Source organism: Antechinus flavipes, chromosome 2 (assembly GCF_016432865.1).
Source record: "Antechinus flavipes isolate AdamAnt ecotype Samford, QLD, Australia chromosome 2, AdamAnt_v2, whole genome shotgun sequence".
Lineage (NCBI taxonomy): Eukaryota > Metazoa > Chordata > Mammalia > Dasyuromorphia > Dasyuridae > Antechinus > Antechinus flavipes.
In genome coordinates, this window is record NC_067399.1 from 42,021,000 (window position 1) to 42,048,641 (window position 27,642).

General features: G+C 39.9%; 1 protein-coding gene across 6 annotated transcripts in view; it reads right to left on the reverse strand.

The window, feature by feature from the left end:
- The window catches only part of IL34 (interleukin 34), a 62,821-nt gene that overhangs the window by 18,871 nt on the left and 16,308 nt on the right, over nucleotides 1-27,642 (reverse strand). For 2 of the 6 annotated variants that reach the window (XM_051974619.1, XM_051974616.1), the window contains exons 2-3: nucleotides 27,086-27,291; nucleotides 4,952-5,402 (exon numbers count right to left, since the gene is read on the reverse strand). In XM_051974619.1, the coding sequence (XP_051830579.1) occupies nucleotides 4,952-4,979 (28 nt within the window). In that variant the 5' untranslated portion in view covers nucleotides 4,980-5,402; nucleotides 27,086-27,291. Of the gene's footprint in view, nucleotides 1-4,951; nucleotides 5,408-14,552; nucleotides 14,642-27,085; nucleotides 27,292-27,642 lie in introns of those variants that run through there. The other 4 variants (XM_051974615.1, XM_051974620.1, XM_051974618.1 and 1 more) reach the window with 3 other exon arrangements.

Below are 27,642 nucleotides of genomic sequence, written 5' to 3' on the forward strand. Positions count from 1 at the left end.
CAGTACTATTATCCCCATTTTAGAGATGGGGAAAGCAAGGCTGACATATGTGAAGTGATAACTTGCCCAGAGCTACGCAGCTGATTATTGTATAAAGGAACATTTTAACTCAGATCTTCCTGACTTCAACACCAACCACGTCACATAGGGGCTCTTAAGGAACCACTGAAAATGGCTTTGCTTTGGGGGTTGGGGGAGTTTTATTTTTTTTTCTCCACAATGTAATTTGCCAAACCCTGAAAGCTTCTCAAGCTTTACCACTGGGGGTCATCATGAGTCCAAGAAAGGCTTCCTGCATTAAATGAGAGGGATGGGACATATGAGCTTTTCTGAAGCCAGCTGAAAAATCCTTTCCAAACTGAATGGAAGCAGCTGGCTGGATCCCTCAGCCCAACTCCCTCTGTAAAAAGATGAATATGATCTGCTTCTTCCCATTCATTTTCCTGGACAGTGAGTCAACAAACATTTATTGGGCACCTACTATGTGCCAGGCGTTGTGCTGAGCACTGGGGATTCAAAAAAAGGAAAAAGAAAGTTCCTGCCCTCAAGGAGTGCACAGTCTAGAGGGGAGACAACTTGCAAACAAGCTACACATGGGTTAATTTGGAAATAACCAATAAAAAGAAAGGGTTAAAATTAGGGAAGGAAAGATGTCTTAGAGAAGGTGGAATTATAGGTGGGCACTGAAGAAAATCACAGAAACCAAGATGATTGAAAGGAGGAAGAGAGATCCAGGTGTAGAAAGGGACAGCCATTAAAAATACTTAAGAATCGGGAGATGGAGTGTTGGGTGCAAAGAAAGAGACTCTGGATCACAGATAAGAGAAATAAAGATTAGAACGATAGAAAGGGACACAAGACGATGTCATCAAACAGGTTTCTGGGAGGAGGTTCTACTTAAGTGGGGCCTTGGAGAACGGGCCCAATTTGGCTCGGCAACAAGGAGGCAGAGTCTCGGATCCTGGATCCGGGGAACCAGGGCCTAGTCCCATCCCTGCCACTAATCCATTAGCAAGTTGTGTCACCTTTCTAGGTGTTAGTTCCCTATATAATAATCCCTAGTGACATTTATATGATCTTTTCACAATACCCCTAAATATTGAGTATATATAATGACTGTTTTCTCTTTTTTTGAAGATAAGAAAATAGTGTCAGAGAAGTTAAATGGCATGTCTATAGCTAGTAAGTGTAAGCAAGATTCTAACCCATATCTCCATGCCCTCTGAGGTCAGAGCACTCTCCACCATACAGTCTTACCTACTTTACCTTCAGAAGGCCCCAAGAGATGATCTCTCCTATTTCTAATGGTCTTGTGATTCTACTTGAGCCCACACAACTCATTCATCCCTTCTCTGAACTTCTCTGAACTCCTATGTCTGTATCATGGGATCTTTCCAGCTGACTTGCAGCTGAAACGTTCTTCACGTATCGTCTTCCCTCGCAAGAATGTCGCTCCTTGAGAGCAGGGGCTGTCTGTCGTGCTTTCCTATCTGTACCTCAGAAAAAGCACCTAATAAATGCTTTATTTATTCATATCACACAGCCCAGAACTTAGGTCTGATTTTCCACTGATTAAAATGTTACCCGTGATTTGTTTCTCCACCTCACAAGTCCCAGTCAGGCAGATCTCCTCCTACTCCTTCATCTGTGCATTCCACCACGCTTCAGTAGCCTTCCTGCCTTTCCCTTCTTCCTATCCCCTGAGGCACAGGTCATTTAATGCTCCTAATTTTAGGTGTCAAATTTTCAATCCGTTATATTTCTCCCAGTTCATCATTTTGCTCTTTAATATACTGGTTTGTTATCCAGAAAATCTAATTTCAATGTAAGTAAGAACAGAGAAAATATAAACTCTCCTCATAACTGAAATAAAATCATTCTGGTTTTTTTCAGCGTTTCTTTTTTTATATTTCAATCTCTCATTCAGCTGGAATTCAGTGGGATTATATGGTATGGGTCCAACTCCTGTACCTACCAAACTTAATTTTCTCAAGTTTACTTGATAGATAATTCTTTCCCCAGTTTTTATTTTTTAAATTTGTTAAACACTGATCTTTTGAGTCTACTATCCTATCTTTTAAAGTTATTTCAATAATTTATAGTTAAATTACTAATATCAAGTATAATATTTCTTATTAGTTACTATTAATTATTTAGTATAATATTTTATTACGCATAATTATAAATATTATCTCAATAATTAAGTTAAAGTGATTTAAATTTTTCAATAATTTCTAGAGGAAGATAAGTCCATTGGTCTGAAATATTTCAGCAAATGGCTCCTTTTCCCAAAAAATATGAGGACAGAAGAGCAGGAGCAGTCACGCTTGTGAATGTCCCCACCCTCCCTCACCCCCACACTCTGCAGAGTTCCAGTCACCAGCAGGCACTAGGCCCAATAAACTCTTTTTGATTAATTGATCCATGACCTACATATGAACATTTCCCAGAAACTAGGGCAGCTATCCCACCCCTGGCAGGCCTTCGGATGCATACTGCTGCCTCAAGGCCACTGAAATGCCAGTAGAGCTACTGGACAGGTACAGAAAACACAATTGCTAATTAGAGGTCTGCTCCCACAGGGTCACTGCCTTAAGAGATGAAAAGAGGAACGACAAGTCATGGGCCCATGGTTGATGCCCCGGCCCTTGGATTCATGATTCAGATAGCTCCAGCCCTTGGGAAGATGGGAAACCACAGCTAATGTCCAAGGCACTGGACCCTGCCAGCAGCTGGCTGCAATCCTGACCTCTCAGCTCCCCTGCCCTGGGACGGTCCTCCTGCTCCCCATCCAACCCCCAAATTAAGAGAAGTCAAAGGGCAGACACTGATCCCTTTGTCCAGGCTGAAGGCAACCAGGTTTACAAAATGGAAAGGGAGAAGATGTTCAGCATTGCTATTCTGGATAGGAGGCAAAAGACTTTTTTTCAAGGAAGGAGGGTACCAGACCTACAATCTAGTCCATGAGGGGGATTCCTTGTGTAGAAAGTTCCCCACCTTGGGGTAGAGTGGCAATTGATCTACTTTTGGGGAGGAGGGACAACACTGAGAGGTTGTGCTTTATTCCTGGTTATACAAACTAATATACCCAGAGTATTTCCGACTCCAATCCTGCTGCTCTATCCACTACCCCATCCTGCCACTCAGGAAAAAATGAGATGCCCAATTACTTTAGGCCTGAGATGTCCCTGCCAGGGCATTCAGAGAGACTCCTTGCAAATGTCTGAGAGCTATATGAATGTCAGCTGTCATTATTGTTGGGGTTGTTATTGCTTCTCATCTTGCTGAACGGAGTTTCCAATAAAAACAGTCCCTGGACAAGCTGCTATCCTGTTATTCTTCTACATAATCATCCTCGTCATTATTTTGATTCTATTTATTATCACCAAAGCTAAAAATGACCTTCACATCTAACAATATATACAGATGGAACTGCTACATCCTATTTCTGTCCTTTTTCAAAAAGTAAAAAGAAGGATGTTTTGTGTCCTAAGTATATCAGAACATCTTTATGACAGACTTGGGCCTTCGCCAAAGGTTTCATGCCACACAGGAATGCTTTTTTTTTAAATGTGCATTTGGTAAGAGCCATTCCCCAATTAATAAATGATCAATAAATGATATTCTCTGTACCCAAAGGATTATAAAATTGTACATATCCTTTGACCTAACAATACCGCTATTAGGCATGAATCCCAAAAGAAATAAAAAAAAAAAAAGAAGAAAGAAAAAGTTGAGTTCAATATGTATAAAAATATTTGGCATGAATCCCAAAAGAGATTTTATAAAAAGAAAAAATGTGTACATTATTTATTAAAAAATATCTGTAGCGGCTCTTTTCTCAAGGCAAAGAACTAGAAATTGAGAGGATGCCCATCAATTGAAAAATGGCTGAATAAGTTGTGTTTTGTGATTATGAAGGAATATTATAGTTCCATAAGAAATGATAAGCAGAATATTATCAGGAAAACCTGGAAAATCTTCCAAGAGCTCAAGGAAAATGAAATGTACTGTGTACATAGTAATAGCAAAATTGTGGGATGATCAGCTGGTGAATGACTTCGCTACTCTCAGCAATACAATGATCCAAGACTACTCTGAAGGCTTTATAATGAAAAATGCTGTCCATACCCCAAGAAAAACTGATCATGTCTGAATACAGACTAACGCATATTTTTTTCCCCTTGGGGATTTTCTTCTGGGACTGGGGGAGAGATCTGTTTTCTTTTATGACTTTCATGGAAATGTTTTACACAACTTCACAGAGACTTCTCCGTGGAGGGGTGTGGGGAAAAAGGAAGGGGATCTAAAACTCAAAATTTTAAAAACAATATTAAAAAATGTATTTTAAATGTAACTGGGGAAAATAAAAATATGTAATATAAAAAGGAAAAATACTCATCATAGAAACAGTCAAAATCAAGGTGTTATGGGAATATGACATATAAAGATTACAAGAACTTGGAAAATAAAAATAGAGATGAATGTTTTTTTTTAATGTGCATTTGGGAAGGGTAAGGGGTAGGCAATCATTTTAAGCATAATTTTCAAAAGAGATACCCTCAACCAGTAACCCCTCAGGGAGACTAGAAATCCCTCTCTACCCACTTCAGTCCCTTTTTTCCCCTACAAGTAGAAGGCAGATGCTGCTTCCTGATCTTTCTGAATCCTTCCCAGCCATCCCCAAGCATTATCCCCAGGAACTGTCCCGCCCCCAGACCTTGGGCCCTCACTGCTACCCATTCCCCACCCCCCACCAAACATGAGGCTCCTGTCAAGGACGGCTCTCGGGCAGAAAGCACACAGGCTGTCCAGCGCGGAGCCAAGGGTTAAGTCTCTCAACTTCACATATGTAAAAAAAAAATCCAGAGTGCCAGAGTCACCATGGTTACCACCGGCCCCTGGCTTGACCAGAATTTGGCTGGTTCTGGGCCCAGGCCATCCTACTCACAAAGACTTAGGTATCCACCACGGGACATGTTGGTCAGCTGGGTCCAGGCGGTCAGCGAAGGCAGCCTCTTCCCCCCAGTGGCCGGGATGCCAAGAAGCAAAGGGCTTCGTTTACATGGCTACGGTCCCCTCGGGAGCAGGCATAAAGCCCCTGCTGACGGAGAGGGGCGACACTCCAGATGATGGCCCCGACCCAGACGGGGGGGAGCAGAAGCAAGGGGGTAAGGGGGACGCCGTGGGCCCGGGCGAACTTCTTCTACCCTGATCGCCTCATCTGCGTGGGCTGCCCTTGGCCCCGGCTGCACATCCTATCCCTTGGCCTTCCGCAGCTGGGCCAGGCAGACTGGTGTTGGGGCCAGGAGAGAAGCCGGGATCCCTGCAGCCTCCCAGAATCCAATCAAAACCTGCTGGAGGTTTTAGGTTTCTCCTTCTCCAGCTGCTTGGTGTTAAGTCTGTTCTGGGGAAGGAGAAGAGGAAAGAAACACATTACATAAGAACATTCAGCCTGTCAGGCAACAACACGCATTAAACACCTAGAGTTTTGCAGAATGAATTGCTAAGTGCTCTCGGAAGGTAACAAGAAGGGGAAGAAGCATTTATACGGGGCTACTAGGTGCCAGGTACTGTGCTAGGTGCTTTACAAACCTCTCAGCTGATCCTTACAACCCACCCTGCAAGGGTAGATGCTATTATTTTATTATTTATTATTTTATCATTTTTTAAAATCTTTTATTTATTTATTTTTAAGATTTTTTTTTTTAATTTATTATTTCCTCATTTTATAATTTGGAAAACTGAGGGAAAAAGTGGAGTGCAGGCACTTGGCTCAGTGTCACAGAACTCATAAGTAACCAAAGTCAAGTGTGAATTGGGGTCTCCCTGCTCCAGGAAGTGTCCCATCGGCTCCTCTTAGGAGAGAGGCAAAGAGAGCCCCTGTTCTCTCCCTTGGGACATCTCTGCTGAGGGGCCACTGACCAGACTTTGAGGACAAGGATTAAAAAATGTCACTTCCTGAAGTGGAGTCAGTAAGAATATCAGAGGAAGGGCATTCAATCCCAGAAGGGGTTCAGATTAAGAATATGGAATATAGGTTTTAGGACTAATGATTCTCCAACTTTTTGATCTGTGTAAAGATCCCTTTACACCCCTAAAAATAATCGAGGGTCCCCCCAAGAGTTTTTGTTTCTATAAATAATAACAACCAATTTTTACCATTTTAGAAATTAAATTGGAAGTGAGCATAATTATGAAAACCATTTTGATTCTATGAACCCTTTAAAAGGGTCTCAGGTTGTCCAACCCATACTTTAGAGAAACACTGACTGGCAGCTAGGTGAGCCCATGGAGAGAGAGCTGGATTTGGGCTAGCTGTATGATCCTGGGCAAATGACTTGATTTCCCTCAGTCTTAATTTTCTCATCTCCAAAATAATACTAAGAGCAAGCATTGATTAGCACTCTATATAAAAATTACTTTAGCACACATCATCTCATTTGAACCTCTCTGTGAGATAGATGCCACTATAATCTCCGATTTTATAGATGAGGAACTGAGGGTAAGAAATTAAAGTCATTTACCCAGGAAGGGGTCCTCAAACTACAGCTGCAGGCCAGATGCAGCAGCTGAGGACGTTTATCCCCCTCACCTAGGGCTATGAAGTTTATTTAAAGGCCCACAAAACAAAGTTTTTGTTTTTACTATAGTCCAGCCCTCCAACAGTCTGAGGGACAGTGAACTGGCCCCTATTTAAAAAGTTTGAGGACCCCTGCGAGTGTAAGAGGATAGATTTGAACTAAATGCTGGAGTCAGGAAGATCTATGTCTACTATTTCATTTATCTTTCTTTAAAAGGAGGGGGTTGAACTCAATGACTCTAAGGTCCCTTCCCATTCCAAATGTATGATACTAACGATGTTAAGTCATTTTTAGTCCCCATGATTCCATTGGGGTTTTCTTGACAAAGATTCTGGCATCGTTTGCCATTTCCTTCTTCAGCTCATATTACCAATGAGCAAATTTAGTGACCTGACCAAGGTCACACAGCTAGTAAATATCTGAGGTCAGATTTGAACTCAGGAAGATGATTCTTCCTGATTCTGGCACACTATCCAATGGTACCGCCTACCTGCCCAAGTCAGATATAGAACGAATCTAATGAGGGCTAGTAAGAATGAATTTGCCGGAAATAGGTTTAGCCCAACACCTTATACATATTTTGCAATAAATTCAAGCCAAATACATGACCATGAAACAAATGAGGAAAGGACCCAAATAGATACTTTGCACAGCTGTGACTAGGAGGCAGACAAGAGGCAGACACAATCACAAAAGACAGAACAGATAACTTCAGTTATATGGAATTGAAGAACTTTTGCAAAGATGGCAGATTAGCGGCAATTGAGCTAAACTCTCTCAACTCCCCCTCCAAACAACTTTAAAATAATGTTGTCAATCAAATTTTGGAGCAGCAGAGCTGCTCCAAAAGTCAGGGGGAGATATTTTTCCAGATAAAGAAAACTTAGGAGGTTTGCAGAAGTTTGTGACATGTCTGCCACTGTGGCAATGGGCTTAGAAGCAGCAGCAGAAACTTTGGGAGCTCCCAGCACAGAAATGGTAAGGGGATTGCTCAAAAAGAGATCACAGGGGGCCCTTTTATGGCATGGAGAGGCAACTCTATTGCCTATATGTAGGTCTGAGTCCCAGTTCTAGGGTAGAGAGGAGCACTGGGAGTCAATCACAATGATAGATCCAGAGAATTATGTTTCACAGATCATAGTTTCAAGGCAAAGAGAATGCCAGAGCTTGTGGCTGCAAGAAAGCAAGGGGCCCTTCCTGAGTAAAGACCAGAGTGTAGCCCAGGAAAACAGTAATCACGCCCTTCCCAAGATCACATCACCTTGACAGCACCCCAAATTTCAGATGCCCCAGAACTAGCTCTGACAACAGCAACACAAAAAAAGCCTCAAGCTTGGGAAAAGGACTGCCCACTCCCAATGTGCAGTCCAATTTTAACAAATTTTAAAAGCAAGAAATAGGCTAAAAAAATGAGCAAACAACTAAAAAAATTTGAGCATAAAAGCTACTACAGTGGCAGACAAGACCAAGCCAAATTCAGAAGCAGCCAATAATGTAAAAACAGCTAAAAAGCCTCAAAGGAAAGATGCTAATTGGATCCAAGTCCAACAAGAATACCTGGAAAGTGACAAAAGAGTTAGAAGTGATAGAGGGAAAATTGGGGAAAGAAATGAGAGTGATGCAAAAAAATTATGAAAAGATAATTAACAGTTTTGTAACAAGAAAAAAACTTTAAAAAGCAGAATTGGTCTAATGGTAGAAGAGGCATAGAAATTCACTGAAGAAAAAAACTTTAAAAAGCAGAATTAATTCAATGGGAAAAGAGGTACAAAATCTCACTAAAAAAGTAATTCCTTAAAAATTAGAATTGGCAACTGGAAGCTCGTGACTTCAGTAAATATCAAAAAACAACAAAATAAAGTCAAAAGAATGAAGAAAATGAAGAAAACGTGAAATATCTCATTCAAAAACAAATAACCTGGAAAGCAGATCAAGGAGAGATCATTTAAGAGTTCCTGAACTACCTGAAAACCATGATCAAAGAGTCTAGACATCACATTTCAAGAAATTATCAAGAAAAACTGCCCTGATGTCCTAGGTCCAGAGGGTAAAACAGGAATTAAAAGAATCCACCAATTACCTACTGAAAGAGATTCCAAAATGAAAACTCCCAGCAATATTATAACCAATGTAGAATTCCCAGGTCAAAGAGAAAATAATACTGCAAGCATCCAGAAAAAATAATTCAAATATCATGAAGCCCAGTCAGCATCACATAAGATTTAGCAATTTTTACATTAAAGGAGCAAAAAGCTTAGAATATTATATTTCAAAAGGCAAAAGAGCGAGGATTACAACCAAGAATCAACTACCAAGCAAAACTGAGTATAATGTTATTATGGTTATTTAATGAAAGAGGATTTTTAAGCACTCCTGATGAAATAAACAAAGCTGAATAAAAAAATTAACATTGATATATACAAGACTCAAGAGAAGCATAAAAATGAAAGAGTAATCATAAGGGTCTCAATAAAGTTAATCTGTTTTCATTCATTATGGAAAGATGAAACATGTAACTTCTAAGAACATCATCAAGGCAGATAAGAGGAATCTAAATAGAGGCTATGGATATGAGTCTTTTATATTGGAAAGAAATGAAAGAGTAAAAAAGAGGGATACACTGGAAAAAGAGTAAAAGGAGAGGTAGAATGGGGAAATTTTTTCTATGTAAAAGAGGTACACAAGGAAGAGTTTTAGAGTGGAGAAGGAAATGGAGGGAGGGTAAGGCAACTCTTGAATCTCATGGAACTTCTCATCAGCATTGGTTCAAAGAGGAAAACATATTTATGCATACTCATTTGTATATATAAAGGTAACTTACCCAGTAGGGAAATAGGACAGGAAGGGGATATGAAAAAGGGGGAGGGATGATAAAAGAGGGCAGATTGAGGAAAGAAGTGGATAGAAACAAAAACTTTTAAGAGGGACAGGATGAAACGAGGGAGGGAGGGAGGGAGGGAAAGAGGGAGGAAAGGAGAAAGGGAGGGAGGGAGGGGAAAAGGAGGAAAAGAAACAAAAAAAAATGAAATGGAGAAAAATGCAATTAGTAATCATAATTATGAATGTGAATGGGATAAACTCACCCACAGAACAGAAGCAGATAGCAGAATGGATTAGAAATCAGAATCCAACAATATATTGTTTACAAGGGATATACTTGAAACTAAGAAACATATGCAGTAGTGAACTTCAGAACCAGGAAAGCATTGTAAACAGTAACAGCAACATTGTGTGATAATCAACTAAGATAAAGTTAGCTCTTCTAAGCAACATAATGATCCAAAACAATTCCAAAAGACTCATGACAGAAAATGCTCTCCACATCCAGAGAAAGAACTATGGAGTCTGAATGCAGACAGGAGGATATTATTTTCATTTCTGTTGATGTTCTTTGTTTTCTTTTCTTTCTCATAGTTTTTCCCTTTAGTTCTGATTCTTCTTTCACAGTACAACTAATGTAGAAATGTGTTTAGCATGATTGCACAAGTATAACATATCAGATTGTTTGCTGTTGTGGGGTGGGGCGAGGAGGCAGGGAAGAAGAAAAATTTGGAACTCGACGTCTTGTTAAAGAATGAATGTTGATTACTATCTTTGCAATTGTTGGAAAAAATAAAATACTATTTAAAATAAAGTAAAATACTGGGGAGTCCACCTAACAGAAAACACTCAGAAATGATTTTTTAAAAATTACAAAATACTTTTCACACAAATAAAGACAAATCTAAATAAATGGAAGAATATTAATTGTTTGTGGGTGGGGTGAGTCAATATAATAAAAATAATCATTCTATACAAATTTATTATTTATTTTAAACCTTCTTTTCTTTAAAAACATGAATTCCAAACTCTCTCCCTCCTTCTTACCCCCTCCTCAAAGTACTGATAAAGTAAGCAATATGAACAAGTACCATAAATAATGGAGTCATTTAAAAAAATTTTACAACAAATTTTTCTGAAAAAGGCTTCATTTCTCAAAAATATACAAGATATATAGAACCAAGTCAAATTTATAAATAACTTGTAAAATAAATAATAAATTGAAGATGTATTTTTAAAAAACAAATTAATGAAATGAAAGATTTTGCATTAATAAAACCCATACAATTAAACTAAGAAGGGAAGGAGTTGATCAGAAAAAAAGTATCTCTTTAGTAAATGTCTCTGATAAGGATCTGCTATCCAAAATATATAAAGAATTAACATAAATATATAAGACCATGATCAAAAGCCAAAGTATATAAATAGTTCTCAAAAGAGGACTTGAAAACTATTAACAATTTGGAATTGTTCCAAATTACTAATAATAAAAGCAATAACATCAAAACTCTGAGATTATATCTCACACCTAGTAAAGTGGCCAAAAAACCCAAAAGATGGTATTAGTCAATGTTGGAGAAGTTGTATAAAAATAAACATACCAATACACTGTTGGTGGAGCTGTCTAAAAGCAATTTAGAATAATGCTAAGAAGGTGACTAGAATGTCCACACCATTTGACCCACCTATCCATCCCACTGCTGGGTATATTTCCCAAAAAGGCTAAAGACAGAAAGGAAAGTTCCACAGATGCCAAAATATTCATAACATTTTTTGGTGGTGGCAAGGAACTATAAACTAAGTAGACTCCTACCAACTGGCAAATGACTAAAATAAATTGAGTAACATGATCTAACAGAATATTATCTTCTAAGAAAAAATAGAAAACTTTATTCTTTATATCAGTTTGGCCAACCCATGAACAATTGATACTTTTCCAATTGTTTAGCTCTGACTTTATTTGTGCAAAAAGTGTTTTGTACTTGTGTTCATATAGTTTCTGGCTTTATCTTAGCAGGTGGACTCCTAGATACTTTAGAATATAAAAATTTTAAAAAGCATGGGAAGACATGTGTAATTATGTTCAGAGTAAAATAAACAGAGTCCGGAAAATACTACTCACTATGACTACAACAGTGTAAATGGAAAGAATAATAACAAAACAAATCTTTGAAACTGAACACTGCGTAACTATGCATAGCGCCAAAGAAGAAATGAGAAAATGCTCCTCAGACCCTGAAATGGCATTACTATGGATGTAAAATATCCCATTCATGTACTATCAGGCAATTGATGTACTGGTTAGTTTTGCTGAACTCCTCCCCATCCACACTGTTTTTGTTTGTTTGTTTGTTTGTTTGTTTTTGCTATAAGGAATGGTTTCCTTAGTAAAAGAAGGGGAAAGAGAAGGGATATACTCAGAAATGGAAATGATATTGAAATGATAGCTATTTAAGATTTTCTGAAGAATACATTTGCTTTGTTTCCTGAAAAAATAATTTTAAAAAATCTTTAAATTGGAAATGAATAGGGAATGAAAAGTCCATTCTCCATCCACCCTTCCCACTCTAGCAAGGAAGTATGTATGAATTTTTAATAACAAGTTCTAGAGGGGAGGGAAGTACTTATGGATCACTTTTAATTTGTATTATTAACACTTTCTCCATCATTTAAGTCAAAACAATCAACAAAATGACAAATCAAACCCTGATCTGTAAGCATTTGCTGATTTCCAAGGTATAAATGCTTGAGCTGAAAACTTAAATTGATTCTAGATTGTCATTAAGTTCCGGCACACCACTGTGACTTCTAGTCCAATCCCACTCTAAAATCATCTACTACTTTGATATGGTTTCTGGAATGATGCTCCATCACTAACAAATGTTCTTTCATCTTTCATCTTTTCCTTTCCATCTGAACCCTTCTGATGGTCTCCTTGGCAGTACTGATTAGACTTTCATTTATTTCCTTTCCCCCATCCCTACCCCCTGACTACTGGTCAAGATGGGGGCATTAGGATCCTCCTTGCTCCCCACTGATCTATTTCTCGCTACTGGACTCAGATGGCTCTGGAAATGACGCTGGTGACTTTGCACTGCCTCACTTAAATTCCACTCACCTGAATGTCATGGTCCTCTCTGAGAACAAAGGACAAATAATCCCCACCATTCACTCTCTCCTCTTATAAGGTTCACCTACTCCATATCTACCACCCAATCAAAATTCTGGTGGCTGTTGTCGGTTGACCTTGCTGATATTCCCCTTCTTACCTTGAGGAGTTCAGTACCTGCCTCAGATGACTCCCTCATAGCAGATGATTTCAACCTTCCATCAATATTCCTTCAAAAACCCTAACCTTCCAGTTCCTCAAGGGAGAAAATTTTGGAACCCAAATTTTGCAAAGGTGGATATTGAAAACTATCTTTGTGTGTATTTTGAAAAATAAAAAGCTATTATTTTTTTTAAATGTTCCATAACCTTCCCCTCTTTATCCCCACCCACCCATCTTTCCAACTTTCTTGTTCTTTCCTCCTTCCCCAATAACACTGAATTTGCTGTTCCTCCAATGAGCAATCCTTGCTTTTCACCAGCAATCCCTCATGCTTGAAACTCTCTCCCTCTTTATTTCCCCCTTCAAATCCTAACTAAAAACCCACTTTCTACAAGAAGTCCTTCCTGATCCTCATTAATTAAAAGTAACTTAATTTTAATTTAATTTAATCTATTTTTTCCTGCATAGCTCTCATTTCTACATAGTTGTTTATACATTGCCTCCCCTATCATATTGGGAACTCCCCGGGAACAGGAACTGCCTTATTTTCTTTTGTGGAATACCCAGAGCTTAGTATCTGCTATACAATAGGTGCTTAACATATATTCATATAATTATTTATAATTATAATAAATAAAAATCTAAAAAATAAAGATGCATAAATATATATAAATAAAATCTCAGTAAAGAAATACATTACTGATTGAACAAATTGGTTATCATAGAGTCAATACAATATAGAAGAATAGCAAAAGAGATTTTCAGAAATTTACAAAAGACAATAACCAAGGGGAAAATCAATAATGAAGCCCAAGGCCTCAAATGTCTTTATACAAATGCACAAGTTTTGGGGAGAAAAAACCAAGGTGGTTTGAGAGAATAAGACAACACTGATATCAAGACTTGATGTGATAAGACTATGGCAGGAATATGGTACTGAAATGATCTCATTCAAAAGGAACGACACAGATAAAAGGAAATACAATATCATTAGCATTGTACATTAAGAAAATATCCTTGTGTAGGAAAATCTAAGAACCAGGAGAGGGATGGGGGAATAGGGAATCTCATGGTATAGATAATCTTTGGGGAAAGATCAACTGAGTCAGAAAAATAAACTATATTGTCATGGGAATTCATCCCAGACCTTTCTCATCCCTCCCCTCCAACAAGAAAAATGAGAAGTTTGGGAAATAGATCACAAGCCTCTCATCCAAGCATGATAATAGCAGTATGGGGAGAGTTCAATTAGCTGAACATCTTCTGGAGTTCTCTCTGAATACCTACTAGTTCCCTGACTTGTATTAATGACAATTTCATCCTTCAAAAGATGGAGAAACCAAAACCAACAGAACTTATAGTATCTGCAATAAGCAAAAACAGCATAATGGACTGAAAATTATCATAGTATCCATGATATAGCACCAGAAGGGACCTCCAAGGCCATCCAATCCAATACATTAATTTTAAGATGAGGAAGCAGAGAGAGTAACTTGCCCAATTGGGATAACAGATAGTAAACATCACAGGTAGGATTTGAACTCAGATCCTCTTACTTTAGAGCCAATATTCTTTCCACTATAGCATATCGCCTTACTAATATATAGAGTCCTACCCCTATGTCAAGAAACATAACACAGAAGACTCAGATAACTCAACTGAATCAATCAGAGCAAAACAAGCACTGAAGAAGTACAAACTACTGAAGAAACACAAACTACTACAATATGTGAATAAACTATGAGTTAATTTGAAAGTATTATGGGGATCTAGCATTTCTTTTATAAAAAAACAGATGATGTCACACGAGAAACATCTTGTAATTGAAAAAATGAATCAGTTATACCTCTAGGCCTAAGAATGGGTCTGGCACTCACTTTAAGTTGTAAACCATCTAGCTGCACATGTCTCCAAGCTCAAGCTCTGAGGATTCCACCAGTATCGGATGACTTGCTGTCTAGGGGAGGAAAGCGGGGAAAAGAGAGGGAGAAAAATTTGGAACTCAAGGTTTCGCAAGCGTGAATGTTGAAAATTATCTTTACATGTATTTAGAAAATAAAAGGTTACTATTAAAAAATAAAATTAAACAAAAAAAAACAAAAAAAACAACAAAAAGATTTGAGAATTTCACAATTGAAACTTGGCCCCTGAAATCAAGCAATCAATATTTCTCCGTTTTTCTGTGTCTCTCTCCTCTCCCTCTCTGTCTCTCTCTCTCTGTCTCTCTGACTCTGTCTCTGTCTCTCTGTCTCTGTCTCTCTGTCTCTGTCTCTCTCTCTGTCTCTCTGACTCTGTCTCTGTCTCTCTGTCTCTCTCTGACCCCCAATTCCCAATGTACTCCCACTGGATATGATATCAAAGAAATTGGGCAAGTAGCAGAAAGTGCAACCAGCTGATATGAGGCACTGAACAACTGGAGATAACATCCACCGGAAGCAGATGAACATATTAAGGACAAAGAAGCAAACTTGTTGCACCGAAAGAAGCGTGGCGACTTTGTACTCAAGAAAGCCAAGAGTTAATTCTTTGCCACATATATATTTTGCATGTTCTTCACTACTATTGTACTTTAGGTTTGAACCTATTCTCCCCATGATCCTCATGTATATTCATATGCTTTGTAACAAGTGATCTTATTATACCATCTTAATAAATTTATTTGCTAAAAACTAATTAAGTCTACTGGCTGATTGTCAAGGAGCAGTACATCAGTGGGGGTTTATGCATGACAGTACAGAAATCTGGTCTCTCCAGGCTATACCTTGGATCTCCCTCTAGAGACCACAAACCACAAGTGGAAATGCAAAGTGAGGGAATATCCCAATGGGAGTTTTCTACAAGTGTCCCAGCAAAGACATGGGAAAGTTGAGAGGAAGTAACCACTCAGCCTGAAAATTTATGATAAAGAGAACACAGCCAAAGAGTTAATGAGGCAGTTTAGTTTTGAAGAAAGCAGATTTCAAAGAGTGCAGAGAAAATTAATGGTTAGAATCCTATAACCTAAAATCCTACAGGGACAAGCAACTCAGAACTGATGAAAAATACAAGCCTGCAATTTCTTTTTTTGCTGAGGTAATTGGGGTTAAGTGACTTGCCCAGGGTCCCACAGCCACAAAGGGTTAAGTGTCTGAGACCAGATTTGAACTCGGGTTGTCCTGACTTCAAGCCTGGTGCTCTATCCACTGACCCACCTAGCTGCTCCTCAAGAATTTTAAAGATACGAGGAGAAATGTACAGGAGGGAAAGCAGTTATCTAGACTGACGTAAATAGATGAGGGAGTTTGCCATCAGCTTCCATTTAAAATAAAAGGAGTGTTGAAATTGCAGTGAAAGGGCATGAGTTCAAATCCTGACTCTTCTTTCTTATTATTTACATGACCTTGGACATATCCTCTATTAGACTGTGAGCTCCCTGAGAATAGGGACTCACAGTTTGGTACGGTTTGTTTATTTGTTTGGCTGTTTTTGGCCTTTTTCTGCATCCCTAGAGCTTATCAGAGACCATAGTAGGTGCTAAACAAATGCTAATTGACTGACAACCTCTCTAAGTCTCAGTTTTCTCCTATACAGAATAAAAAGGTTGGACTGGATAACCTATAAGGTTACCTTTAGCTTTAAACCCAAGGTAATAGAAGAGGAAGACCAATAGAATAGAATAGTGCTGTTGTTCAGGCTCTTCAATTGTCTGACTCTTCATGACCCCATTTGGGGTTTTCTTCACAGAGACAATGAAGTGGTCTGCCATTTCCTTCTCCAGCTCATTTCACAGATGAGGAAACTGAGGCAGACGGTGTCACCCACTTAAGAAATCTTTAAGGCCAAAAAGAGTATCAGGACACAAAACTACAGAAGGAACTGAGGGCTGCTGAGGAAAACCAAGGATAACAAAAAAGGTTTTTTAGAAGATATGTTGGTGGGGAAGGGGAGAAGGGCAAAGAAGGGGAAGGACCACAGCTCAGCAAGGACATTGTGATGATACTGAACATATAAAGGAAACCCTTGACTTTCATTTAGTTTGTGTTTTCTTACCCAGGGTTAATAGGGAGCTGGTACCCAAGTTATGGAAGGAAATGGTGAGAGAGTGTCTATCTAAGCTACCATTAATCATCTGAGCCAGCTGAATTATATTCTAGGGCAAAGTTTCTTAAACTGTAGGTCATGACCCCCTATGGGATCTCATAACTGAATAGGATTTATTTTCAGTAAATGTCTGATTTGCATACCTATTCCACATACCTATATATTCAGGGTCACTTAAAAAATATCTTGGGTAAAAGGGGGTTGAAAGAGTTTAAGGAGCCTGGCAGATATGACCGCCGAGCCATTGACAGGGATCTTTGAGAATTCAAGTAGGTGGCGCAGGTGATAGGGCACTGGTCCTGAAATCAGGAGGACCCGAGTTCAAATGTGGACACTTAACACTTACTGGCTGCATGATCTTAGGCAAGTCACTTAATCCTAACTGCCTCACAAAAAAGGAAAAAACAACAACTCATGGAGAACTGAAGAGACATGGGAAGACCAGAGAAGGATTTACATTCTAATTTATTTTTAAACAGGGAATAGGAGGAGGGAATGGGAAGAAAACTCAATCTGCAAACTAAACCAATACATCTGACTTTGGTTCCGAGCAGATTTCCAGAATGTATTATTTATTAAAGAGAGAATTGGCAAACAGGTGATCACAAAAAGCCAGCTTGACTTCAAAGCGAACAAGTCACACCAGTATAAACATCACTTTATTTTCTGACAAGGTGACTAGACGGGCAGATCAGGGCATGATGTATATAGTGCTCACCTAGGTTCTGGCATGGCATTTGGCTAAGTCTCTCATGCAATTTTTGTGGCCAAAACGGAGAGATGAAGACAAGACCACAGTACCAGTAGATGCTTCAGCAACTGGTACATTGACCGGCCCCAGAAAATAATATGTAATGGTTTCAGGTCACTTGGAAGGAGTTTGGTCTCCAGTGGGAAGTCCCAAGCATCTATGGTCAGCCTTGGATTGTTTAATATTTTGTCAGCGAGCTGGATAAAAACATAAATGACACGGCTGTCAAATTGGCAGATGGCACAAAGGTGGGAGAGAAGGACGGTACACTGGATCTCAGAGCAAAATTCCAAAAGCTCTTGACAGGCTAGAACTGAACTGAGATGAAGAAGGATAAGGTAGGGGCAGCCAGCTGGTGCAGATAAAGGTCTGGATCTGGAGACAGGAAGACCTGAGCTCAGACACTTAGTAGCTCACTTAGTAGCTTAGCTGTGTAATTCTGGGCAATTTACTTCATCCTGTTTGCCTCAGTTTCCTCATCTGTAAAATGGCCAGGAGAAAGAAATGGCAGACCTACCTGTGTGACCCTGTTGCTATTAAATTCTAAATTTCCTGGAAGACACAGGCTATATCCTTATCTATCTGTGGAATCCCGATCCCCAGCGCCAGACTTTGGCCAGAGCAGATAGCCAATAATTGTTTGTTGCACTAAATTCAATAGTTCAGCAAAGCTTGGAGCATTTACAGCTAGCTCCCCTTCTTGATGCTATTCCAGATCCATTTTTTCCTATTTATCCAATCAGTTCAATTTAATAAGCATATACTATTATGTGCTGTGTTGGGTGCTGAAGGTACAAAGACCAAAAAAAAAAAAGTATCCCAGATCTCAAGGAGTTCATAGATGATCGTGAGGAAACAACACACATTAAGAAAAATAAATATAAAGTACTTGGGGAGGAAATTGGGGGGATGGGAGGCAGAATATGAAAAACTGGGGAAATCAAGAAAGGCTTCCTAGAAGAAGTGATGCTAGAACTGGGCCTTGAAGGGAGCCAGGAGTTCAGAGGTGAGCAGTAGTCATCCAGACTCAGAGGTCACAGCCTATTATAGACAGAGAACACACCAACTGGGCCCTTTTGGCTGGTCAACAGAGTGGGGAAGGATAGATTATCTATTAGTGTAACCAGTCTAGAGGCAGAGAGCTTGGAACCAGACTGTGAAGGGCTTATAATGTCAGTCTAACGGAGTTTCTATTTTATCCTCGGGGAACCTCTAAGGATTCCTGAACAGTCAAAGATACAATCAGATCTGTGCTTATCCATCTGTCCTGTACCAGTTTGACAGCTGTATATAGAACAGAAAAAGGGCAGTGCGATGGTGTCACAGAGCATGGAGCACCAGACCTGGAATTAGGAAAAATTCATCTTTGTGAGTTCAGATCTGGTCTCAGACACTCACTAGCTATGTGACAAGTCACTTAACCCTGTTTGCCTCAGTTTCCTCATCTGTAAAATGACTTGGAGAAGGAGATGGCCAACCACTCCAGTATCTCTGCCAAGAAAATCCCAAATGGGGTTGTGAAGAGGTGAACGGGACTGAAACGACTGAACAACAAATAGAGAATAGACTGAAAAGGAATAAATATCACAATCAAGAAGCCCTTTGTATTTCTTGGCTAGTCCCTGGTATTATCTCCCAGGAAACAGAATGAGGATAGGGATCCTGATTCCAGAAGGAAATATGTAATAAACCAAAATGCATCTGTTGCTCCCACTTTCAATATGCCCACGGTCTAAACAAAAGATAGAGAGCATTACAGGATGTAAAATGGATAATTTTGAATACATCAAATTTAAAAGTCTTGCACAAACAAAACTGATACAGCCAAGATTAGAAGAAAAGCAGGAAACTGGGAGGGGGGAGGGAGTTTTACAGCAAGTTTCTCTGATAAATGCCTCATTTCTCAAATATATAGAGAACACTGTCAAATTCATAAGAATGAGTCATTTCCCAATTGATGAATAGTCAAAAGATAGTCAATTTTTAGAAGAAGAAATCAAAGCTAATCTACAGTCATATGAGAAAATTCTCTAAATCACTACCGATTAGAGAAATGCAAATTAAAACAATTCTGAGGTACCCCACCCCCTCAAAACTATCAGATTTGCTAATATGACAGATAAGGAAAATGATAAATGATGGAGGGGATTTGAAAAATAGAGACACTAATGCACCGGTGGTGGAGTGGTGAACTTCTCCAATCATTCTGGAGAACAATTTGAAACTATGCCCAAAGGGTTCAGAACCTTTGGCCCAGCAATATCTCTTCTAGGTCTGTACTCCTTAAGAGATCAAAAGAAAAGGAAAAAGACCTATATGTATAAAAATGTCTATAGCAGCTTTTTTATGGTGTCAAAGAATTGGAAATTGAGAGGATGGCCATCGTCTGGTGAGTGGTTGAAGAAGTTATAGTGTGTGATTATGATGTAATGCTATTGTGCTATAAGAAATGACAAGTTCCTGGATAAAGGCATAAATGAAGACTTAAAGGAACTGATGCGGGATGAAATGAGCAGAACCAAGAGAACATTGTACATGATGTCATCGATATTGTATGATGATTTTTTGTGAACTTAACTATTCTCAGTAATACAATGATTCCAGAAAAAAATTAGAAGAATAGGAAAAAACCTATCTACCTTCAGAAAAGAAGTGATGGAGTTTGAATGCAGATTGAAATATACCTCTTTAAAAAAAAAAAAAAAACTTTATTATTATTCTTGGGTTGTTTTTAGTCGGTGTTTAGTTTTGCAACCTGAGTAATATGGAAATGCTTGCACGATTGCACATGTGTAATCTATATCAAAGTTCTTGTTTTCTTAAGGTGGGAAGAGGAGAGGGAAGGTGCGAAAAGGAAACAGATTTTTTTAAAACATTAAAATTTTTTGTTTATATGTAATTGAGAAAAAAATAAAATAATGATGTTGAGGATTTAAAAAACATGTATGACTATGGTCTCTTAACAGTCAAAACAACCTTCTTTATATCCAACGGTGGCAAGAACTATCGGCGACAGGTGTACACCAGCAGCACATGGGTCCCTAGCAGCTCTTAGTATCATGACTGGGGATGGCTTCTCTAGGATCTTATTGTGGAGGGAGCAGTAGCGAGCCTCGAGAGTTCAGGGCCACTCAATTAGTAAGAGAGGGCTCTGAGTGCAAATTCTAACTATGTAATTTTGGGTAAATCACTACCTTTTATCTTTTCCCATTTTGGGAGGGAGAAGCCTTTATCCAAAGGACAGGGGAGGTGAACGATAAAAGGGACTCATTGGAACTCACTACTTCTGGGCAGCATCTTAATATTTTGATATTTTGATCAGAGTACTCTTCACAACCAGAACAGACAGTACAGGGATTGTCAGTGTCCTCTGATGGCTGAGGAAATAGAAGTTTAGAAAGGAGGGAAATGACATCAGAGTTACACCCCAGGTGAAATGTTGTCTTCTGGCTCTGGATCAGTTTCTGAGATCCTTCTATTTATCTCTCATTTAGACCACGCCATCACAATGGTTGGACAGGGTTACCACAACTCTTTCACGCCCATCATTTCATCTCAACACACCTGTTAGTACAGATAGGTAGGATTAACCTTATCTGACAGGAAACTCAAGCTGAAAAAGTAAGGCAGCTTCCCCAGGTCATAAGGCCAGCCAAGGGCCTTCCAGGCCCAGAACTCTGTCCCACAGCCTCACCTCCAATCCCATCCCCGCCTCTCCAAAACAGCTTTCCCGATGCTTTGTTAACAGAGCCCTGCCAACTTTCATCCAGATATCCAACTTGCCTCCTTAAATATATCCATATGTATGTGTGTATATATACACACATATGTATGTGTACTTTGGGGAAAGCATTTTGGCTACATAATGGGGCTATCCTCCCATTGCTCCATCCCACCCATCCCCCAAAAAAGTACCTACCCTCAAGGAGCTTATATTCTGCCAAAGGGAAACAAAATGTTCACAAAGGAACAAATACAAAATAAAAGCAAAGTAAATTTCAAGTAAGAGAGAGTGCTGATAAAGATGGGGGGTGGGAAGGGAGTCAGGGTGGGGAAGAAGGGATAGGAAAGGGCTCCTGACATCTGAACTTCACTTCAAAGGAAGCCAAGGTTTCTATAAGGCAACTGGAAGCCGCTGAGCATTTTTTTTTAGTTGGAAAGAGAGATATATTTGTGAAATCGTTAGATGTGGGTTTTAGGAATATCAGTTTGGCAGCTAGACAGGTGGAGGCGGGAGAGCTGGGAATAAACTGCTACTTCTGTGCCAGGCATTGTGTTAGGCCTTCGGAGGGCTACAAAGAGAAATACCCTGCCCGCTGAACTTTTACCTCCGGCTGGAAGGAGAAAACAAATTCACAGATAATTGTAAGGCTACACAAAATGTGGTCAAAGCAGGCTGGAGCAGAGAAGGGGGGTACAGGATGAGGTAGAGGGGGCTGGCAGAGAGGGGATTAAACTAAGAAATCCAATTAACCAGAACATAATTCTCCGGAAAGGATGACTGGCTTTTTCACCGCCTTCCAAACACAGACCTCTTCTCAATTGTTGGTGTCTGGTACAATCCTTCCCAGGAGGGATGGCACTACTGGGATGACCTCTTGTTCCCTAGACCCCGCCAGCTTGTGCTAATCAAAGGCAAAAGGGAGGACGGGGTCACCGCAATCCACAGATGATCTAGAAGAAATACTGCAGCATCCTCCCCAAGCCAGGCTTTTAGCAAAGGAGCTGAAATACAGGAAAACTGTCTCCCTTCAGTTTTATGTCCTTTCCGTGTCTACATTCACTTACTGGTGGCAGTGGTCAGTATTTTTCAGCTATTCCTGACTCTCTATGATCCCATTTGAGATTTTCTTGGAAAAGATACTGGAATGATTTGCCATTTCTTGTCTAACTCATTTTACAGATAAGGAAACTGAGGCAAACGGAGGTAAGTGAGTTGTCCAAAGTCACCCGGCTAGTATGTGTCTGGGGCCAAATTTGAGCTCAAGAAAATGAATCTTCCCAGTTCCAGTCCTGGCTCTTTATTCACTATGCATCTAGCTACCATTCACTGGTAAAAATGGAGGACGGGCCAAAAAAGGATGCGCAAGAGGCAACAGCCACCGCTTGTCCAATAGGCTCATAGGTTAGCCCAGAAGGGACCAGCTAATCCCAGCCTTCCATTTTATAGCTGAATCAATTGCCCACAGGATGGGAACTTCCTGCAGAGGGACACTCTGAACACAGGCCCTGAGAGATTTATTCTCCTTAGTCTGTGTTTAATTTTGCAACCTGAATAATATGGAAATGTTTGCATGATTGCACATGTGTAATCTATATCCAATTGCTGATAATCTATATCAAGTTGACCACCATTCTGCTGTTCCAAGCAAGCTCCAAACTTACTGTTACCGAAGCATCTGTGAAACTTGCTGCAAAAAAGCAACAGCTGGCCTGTTGGAAACTAGACTGAAAAGGCACCGGCTGAGAATGGAGGCTGGTTTGCAGGCCCTGGTTTGCTGTCTGAAGTACAGCCTCAGATACTTCCTAGGTGCTTGCGACTGCCTCAGTTTCCTTATCTGTAAAATACAGTTAATTAACACCACCAGGTTGTTGTGAGGATCAGATAAGATAGGAATTGCAAATTCCTCAGCACAGTGTCTGGAGTATAGTAATTTATATATAAATGTTAGCTAGTGTTTATTGTTATTATTTTTTCCTTAACATTACCTGGATTTATTCAGGAGCCAATTATACAATCTGTGAATTTTCCAGGGCCCCTGATTCTCTATCCTCATTCTCAATGACAATGAACCACTGATGCTCATATGATAATTTTGAGTTTGCAAAGTCCATTACATATATACAGTGCAAGGGGAAGTAGCATGGAATGTGGAGTCACAGAAAAGTCCCAGGATCGGAGTTCGAATCCTGGGTTATCTTGGGTAAACTTCTTGGGACCTCTGTGAGTAGATAAATGCTTTCATGAACTAAAATAATCATATAATGTTATAGAAAAGCTAAAGTATGATTCGTATTGGGGTTTTAAACTATTTAACACAATAACAACACAGTTCATTCCAACAGAAAATCATTAAGTAGTTACAATGGGCATATATATATCACAATAATTTATACTGAAGTCCCCCCTGAATTCTCCTCTCACTGTAAGAGAGCCTCTTCACGGCCAATCTTCCCAGAAATTCCTTTTCCATTGTCTACATTGGCTTTTGTCCTTGTGTGAGAGCTTTGAAAGGAGATTCCACAGCTGTGGAGGGGACAAAACAACACTGCTCCTCCCCCTCTGCCATACAACAGCACCAGGTCACACAAAAACCCCTCTCTTCCCTTCTCACCCAGAGAACTTTCATCTATAGATCTCCCTTGAAAGTGGCCAATCACACATCCTGACACCGCTGAGTCCTGGTGGGAAGGTCCTAACACTTGATCTGGGGGCCATTTCCTGCCATCGCCTTGTTTTTTTCTTGAATACTTTTCCCATTATCCACCTACAAGGCTTTTTCCAGGGGGTTCTCCTTTGTTTGTTTGATGATTGTTTGTTTTTTTGTTTTTTTAAAACTGTGCTGAACTGGACAGATTACATATGCACAGCTACAGGCCTCATACTGGCCTGGCTACACCCCAGTTACTCCTTAGTAACACTGACTTGGAGCTCAGTGGGCAGAGCAATGAGCAATCAATCAACCCGACAAGCATTTATTAACCGCCTACTATGTTCAAGGCACTGTGTTTACAAAGTAAAGCAAAAACACTGTCTCTGCCGTCTAAAGAGACTGGGGGACCCACTTCAAGAAGCCCGGAAGCGCTGTTAAACAAGCTCTTTTTTCCTTTTTAATGGAATATCTAACCCAGGGGCAATCCCAGGCCAGTAATCTATCTTGGACTTTGTAGTCAGGTCAAGGTTCACTGGAGGAAAGGATAAGTTATGATAAGACAGAGGAAACCAGAGTACAGTTTGTGATCAGAAATTGCAGCTCCTAATACCACCAGCCTTCATTCTCCTTTTCCCATCCCCTTTTTACTTCTCTTTCTGTGTGTGTGTGTGTGTGTGTATTTTATATACATATATCATATATAATTTAACAGTATCTAACTCATCATAAAATATAGTGCATTGAGAGAGAGCATATAAAATATATACCCTAAATATAATGCCTCCTGCTGAAATGGAATGGAGATGGAGGAAGGAGAAAGAGGCAAGAATATTTAAAGACCAGAGGAAGAAAGAAGGGACATTCTTTGGTAAGCAGACATTTATGAGTTTATAGAGGGTAGCAAGTTAGCCTTCCACACAGTTCCCACAGTTCCCACATGGCTATTTATGGCAGAACATGCTAACAATAAGATGTTACAGAAAATGCATGACAGTGGAAGCTACTGGAGGGCAAGAGCTACCTTTCCTTTTGCTTGTATGTATATCCTCAGCATTTAATGCTTATTAGCACTAAATAAGAACTTGATAAATTCTTGTTGAATTGAGAAATCTGTGTGCTACAAAGCTCTGCCTCCCGCTGCCTCGATTCCTGGAAATGACTCCAGTAGGGCTCAAAGAGTGCCAGCTGGTTTGTCGGTGGAAGCCTCAGATGGTCTTCTGCAGCCTTAACCTTTACTAGTTCAAGAGAGGAGGCAGGAGCTCAGCTGGAGGGGAACCGGCCTGTCACAGAACAGTCCCTTTCAGCTGCTTAGAAAATATTTAGATCCCTGATGGGCCTTGGTGGGTCCCCCACGTGGTGTAGGGGGTTACGGACCGGAGCTGAGTGGACTTACCTCTAAGTGCCAGGGCTAACATCAGAAATGAGCTTTTTTTGGTTTTAATTTTAATTTAAAATTATCACAAACATATTCAGCCATCTCAGTCCTAAAGGGCTACAGAACCGCTCCTATCGATACTATTGTTCTATTTAGAAATGATGAGCAGGTAGATTTCAGAAAAGCCTGGAAAGACTTACATGAACTGACGCCGAGGGAAGTGAGCAGAACCAGGAGATCACTGTACACTGAAACGGCAATATTTTATGATGATCAGCTATGATAGACTTAACTCTCCTCAGCGATACAATGATCCAAGACAATTCCAAAACACTCATGATGAAAGATGTTTTCTACCTCCAGAGAAAGAACTTTGGAATCTGAATGCAGATCGAAGCTTATTATTTTCACTTTTGTTTTGTTGTTTGTTTTTTCCTTTCTCGTGATTTCCCCCCTTTATTCTGTTTCTTCTTTTACAACATGACTAACGTGGGGAAATGTTTAACATGATTGTACACGTATAACCTATTTCGGATTGTTTGCTGTCTTAATGGGGAGGGGAAGGAAGAGAGAGAGAGGGAGAAAAATTTGGAATTCAAAATCTTATGAAATTGAATGGTAAAAACTACCTTTACATGTAATTAGGGGAAAAAAAAGCTATTAAGTGTAAAAGGAAAAAAAAATGATTCTTATCAGATAGCCTTGAATATTCCATTAAAATCAACCCCACCTCATTCCCATCCCAAAAGATCCAGTGCAAGCAGCCAGGTACTGAGAGAAAGCTTCCCAGCCTGTGATGTAACAGCTGCAGCAAACAAATTAAAATTAAAACAACAAAACAAAAAACTCACTTCTGATCTTAGCCCGGGTGCTTAGAGGTAAGTCCAATCAGTTCCTGTCCATAACTCCCCACGTGGGGGGCCCACCAAGGCCCATCAGGGATCTAAGTACTTTCCAAGCAGCTGAAGGGGACTGTTCTGTGACAGGCCGGTTCCCCTCCAGCTGAGCTCCTGCCTCCTGTTTTGAACTAGCAAAGGTTAAGGCTGCAGAAGACCATCTGAGGCTTCCACTGACAAACCAGTTGGCACACTTTGAGCCCTACTGGAGTCATTTCCAGGAATCGAGGCAGCGGGAGGCAGGGTTTGTAGCACCCAAAGCGTCTCTTTTCCCAGGGCTGGGAGTTAATTAATTCCAGATAAACCTGTTAGAGAGTATTTGCTGCTTGCTCATTCCAACCTGATTTAAGTTTAAAGGATGACCCAAGAAACAACATGCTTAAAGGACCATGCTGGGTACTTAAGGGATTTCAAGAGAATCATTTCCTTTTCTCCCTCCACCCCCAATTTCTTCCTTTTATTTTCCAATCCTCTCCAGGACTTCAAGTTCTGACAAAACTGCTCTCTGGGCTCTGGGTCTAAGCTTGACCTACTTACTTCAAACACTCTAATGACCTGTAGGGGAAAATCTAGGATTGTGCCCTCCTAGAATAAACATCAATGTCATTGACCCAACTCTGTTTCTGCTTGTCTAGCTACTTTTAATTCTGGGACCTGGAAGGAAAAGCTTCTTTGCACTAACAGGGGCTTTGCTCCGGGAGTTTCAATTAGTCAATAAATATTTATTAAGTGCTCACTCCAGGCCAGGCACTATGCTAAGTGCTTAGGATACAAAAAAAAGGCAAAAGACAGCTCCTGATCTCAGGCGTTGACCATCATCCAGTATTGATCCTCTGACAGATAGCCTGGTTCGGTATCCAGTTTTATTGATTGTGTTCCCATCAGTCGCGTCCTCCCCCCAAATCTGTCTTAGTCTGAGCCCTGAATCCATCACCTGTCTGTCTGGAAGTGGGAAGCAGGTTCCATTATTCATCCTCTGGAACTGCATTTGGACACTGAATTGAGCAGAATGCTTGAATCCTTTCAAGCTCTTTGTCTCTGTTGCTGCTGTTATTGCTGTTGTCGTGGGTATTATTGCATAAATCGCTCTCCCAGTTCTGCTTACTTCCCTCTGCATCAATTCATCAATTCTTGGTTTCACTGAAAAGTGAAAGTGAAAGTACATCCCATCATAATGTTCCACTATATTTACAAAATCAAGCAGCTCAAGTGGTACAGAGGAGAGAATGCTGGACCCGGGGTTAGATTAAATTCAAATCCTACACCTCAGACACTTAATAGCGGGATGACCTTGGGCATGTCGATTCATTTCCTTGCGTTTCAGTTTCTTTATCAAAAATGAGAAAAAACTGTAATAGATAATATTAGATGATAAGTGTATTTGTGACCTCAGAGGATGAAGGTCATTACCAACTGGGGGAGATCAGGCCTTATAAAACTTCTTCTCCAACCCCAAAATTGAGTTTTAAGGCAATTCAGCTGGAGGAAAGA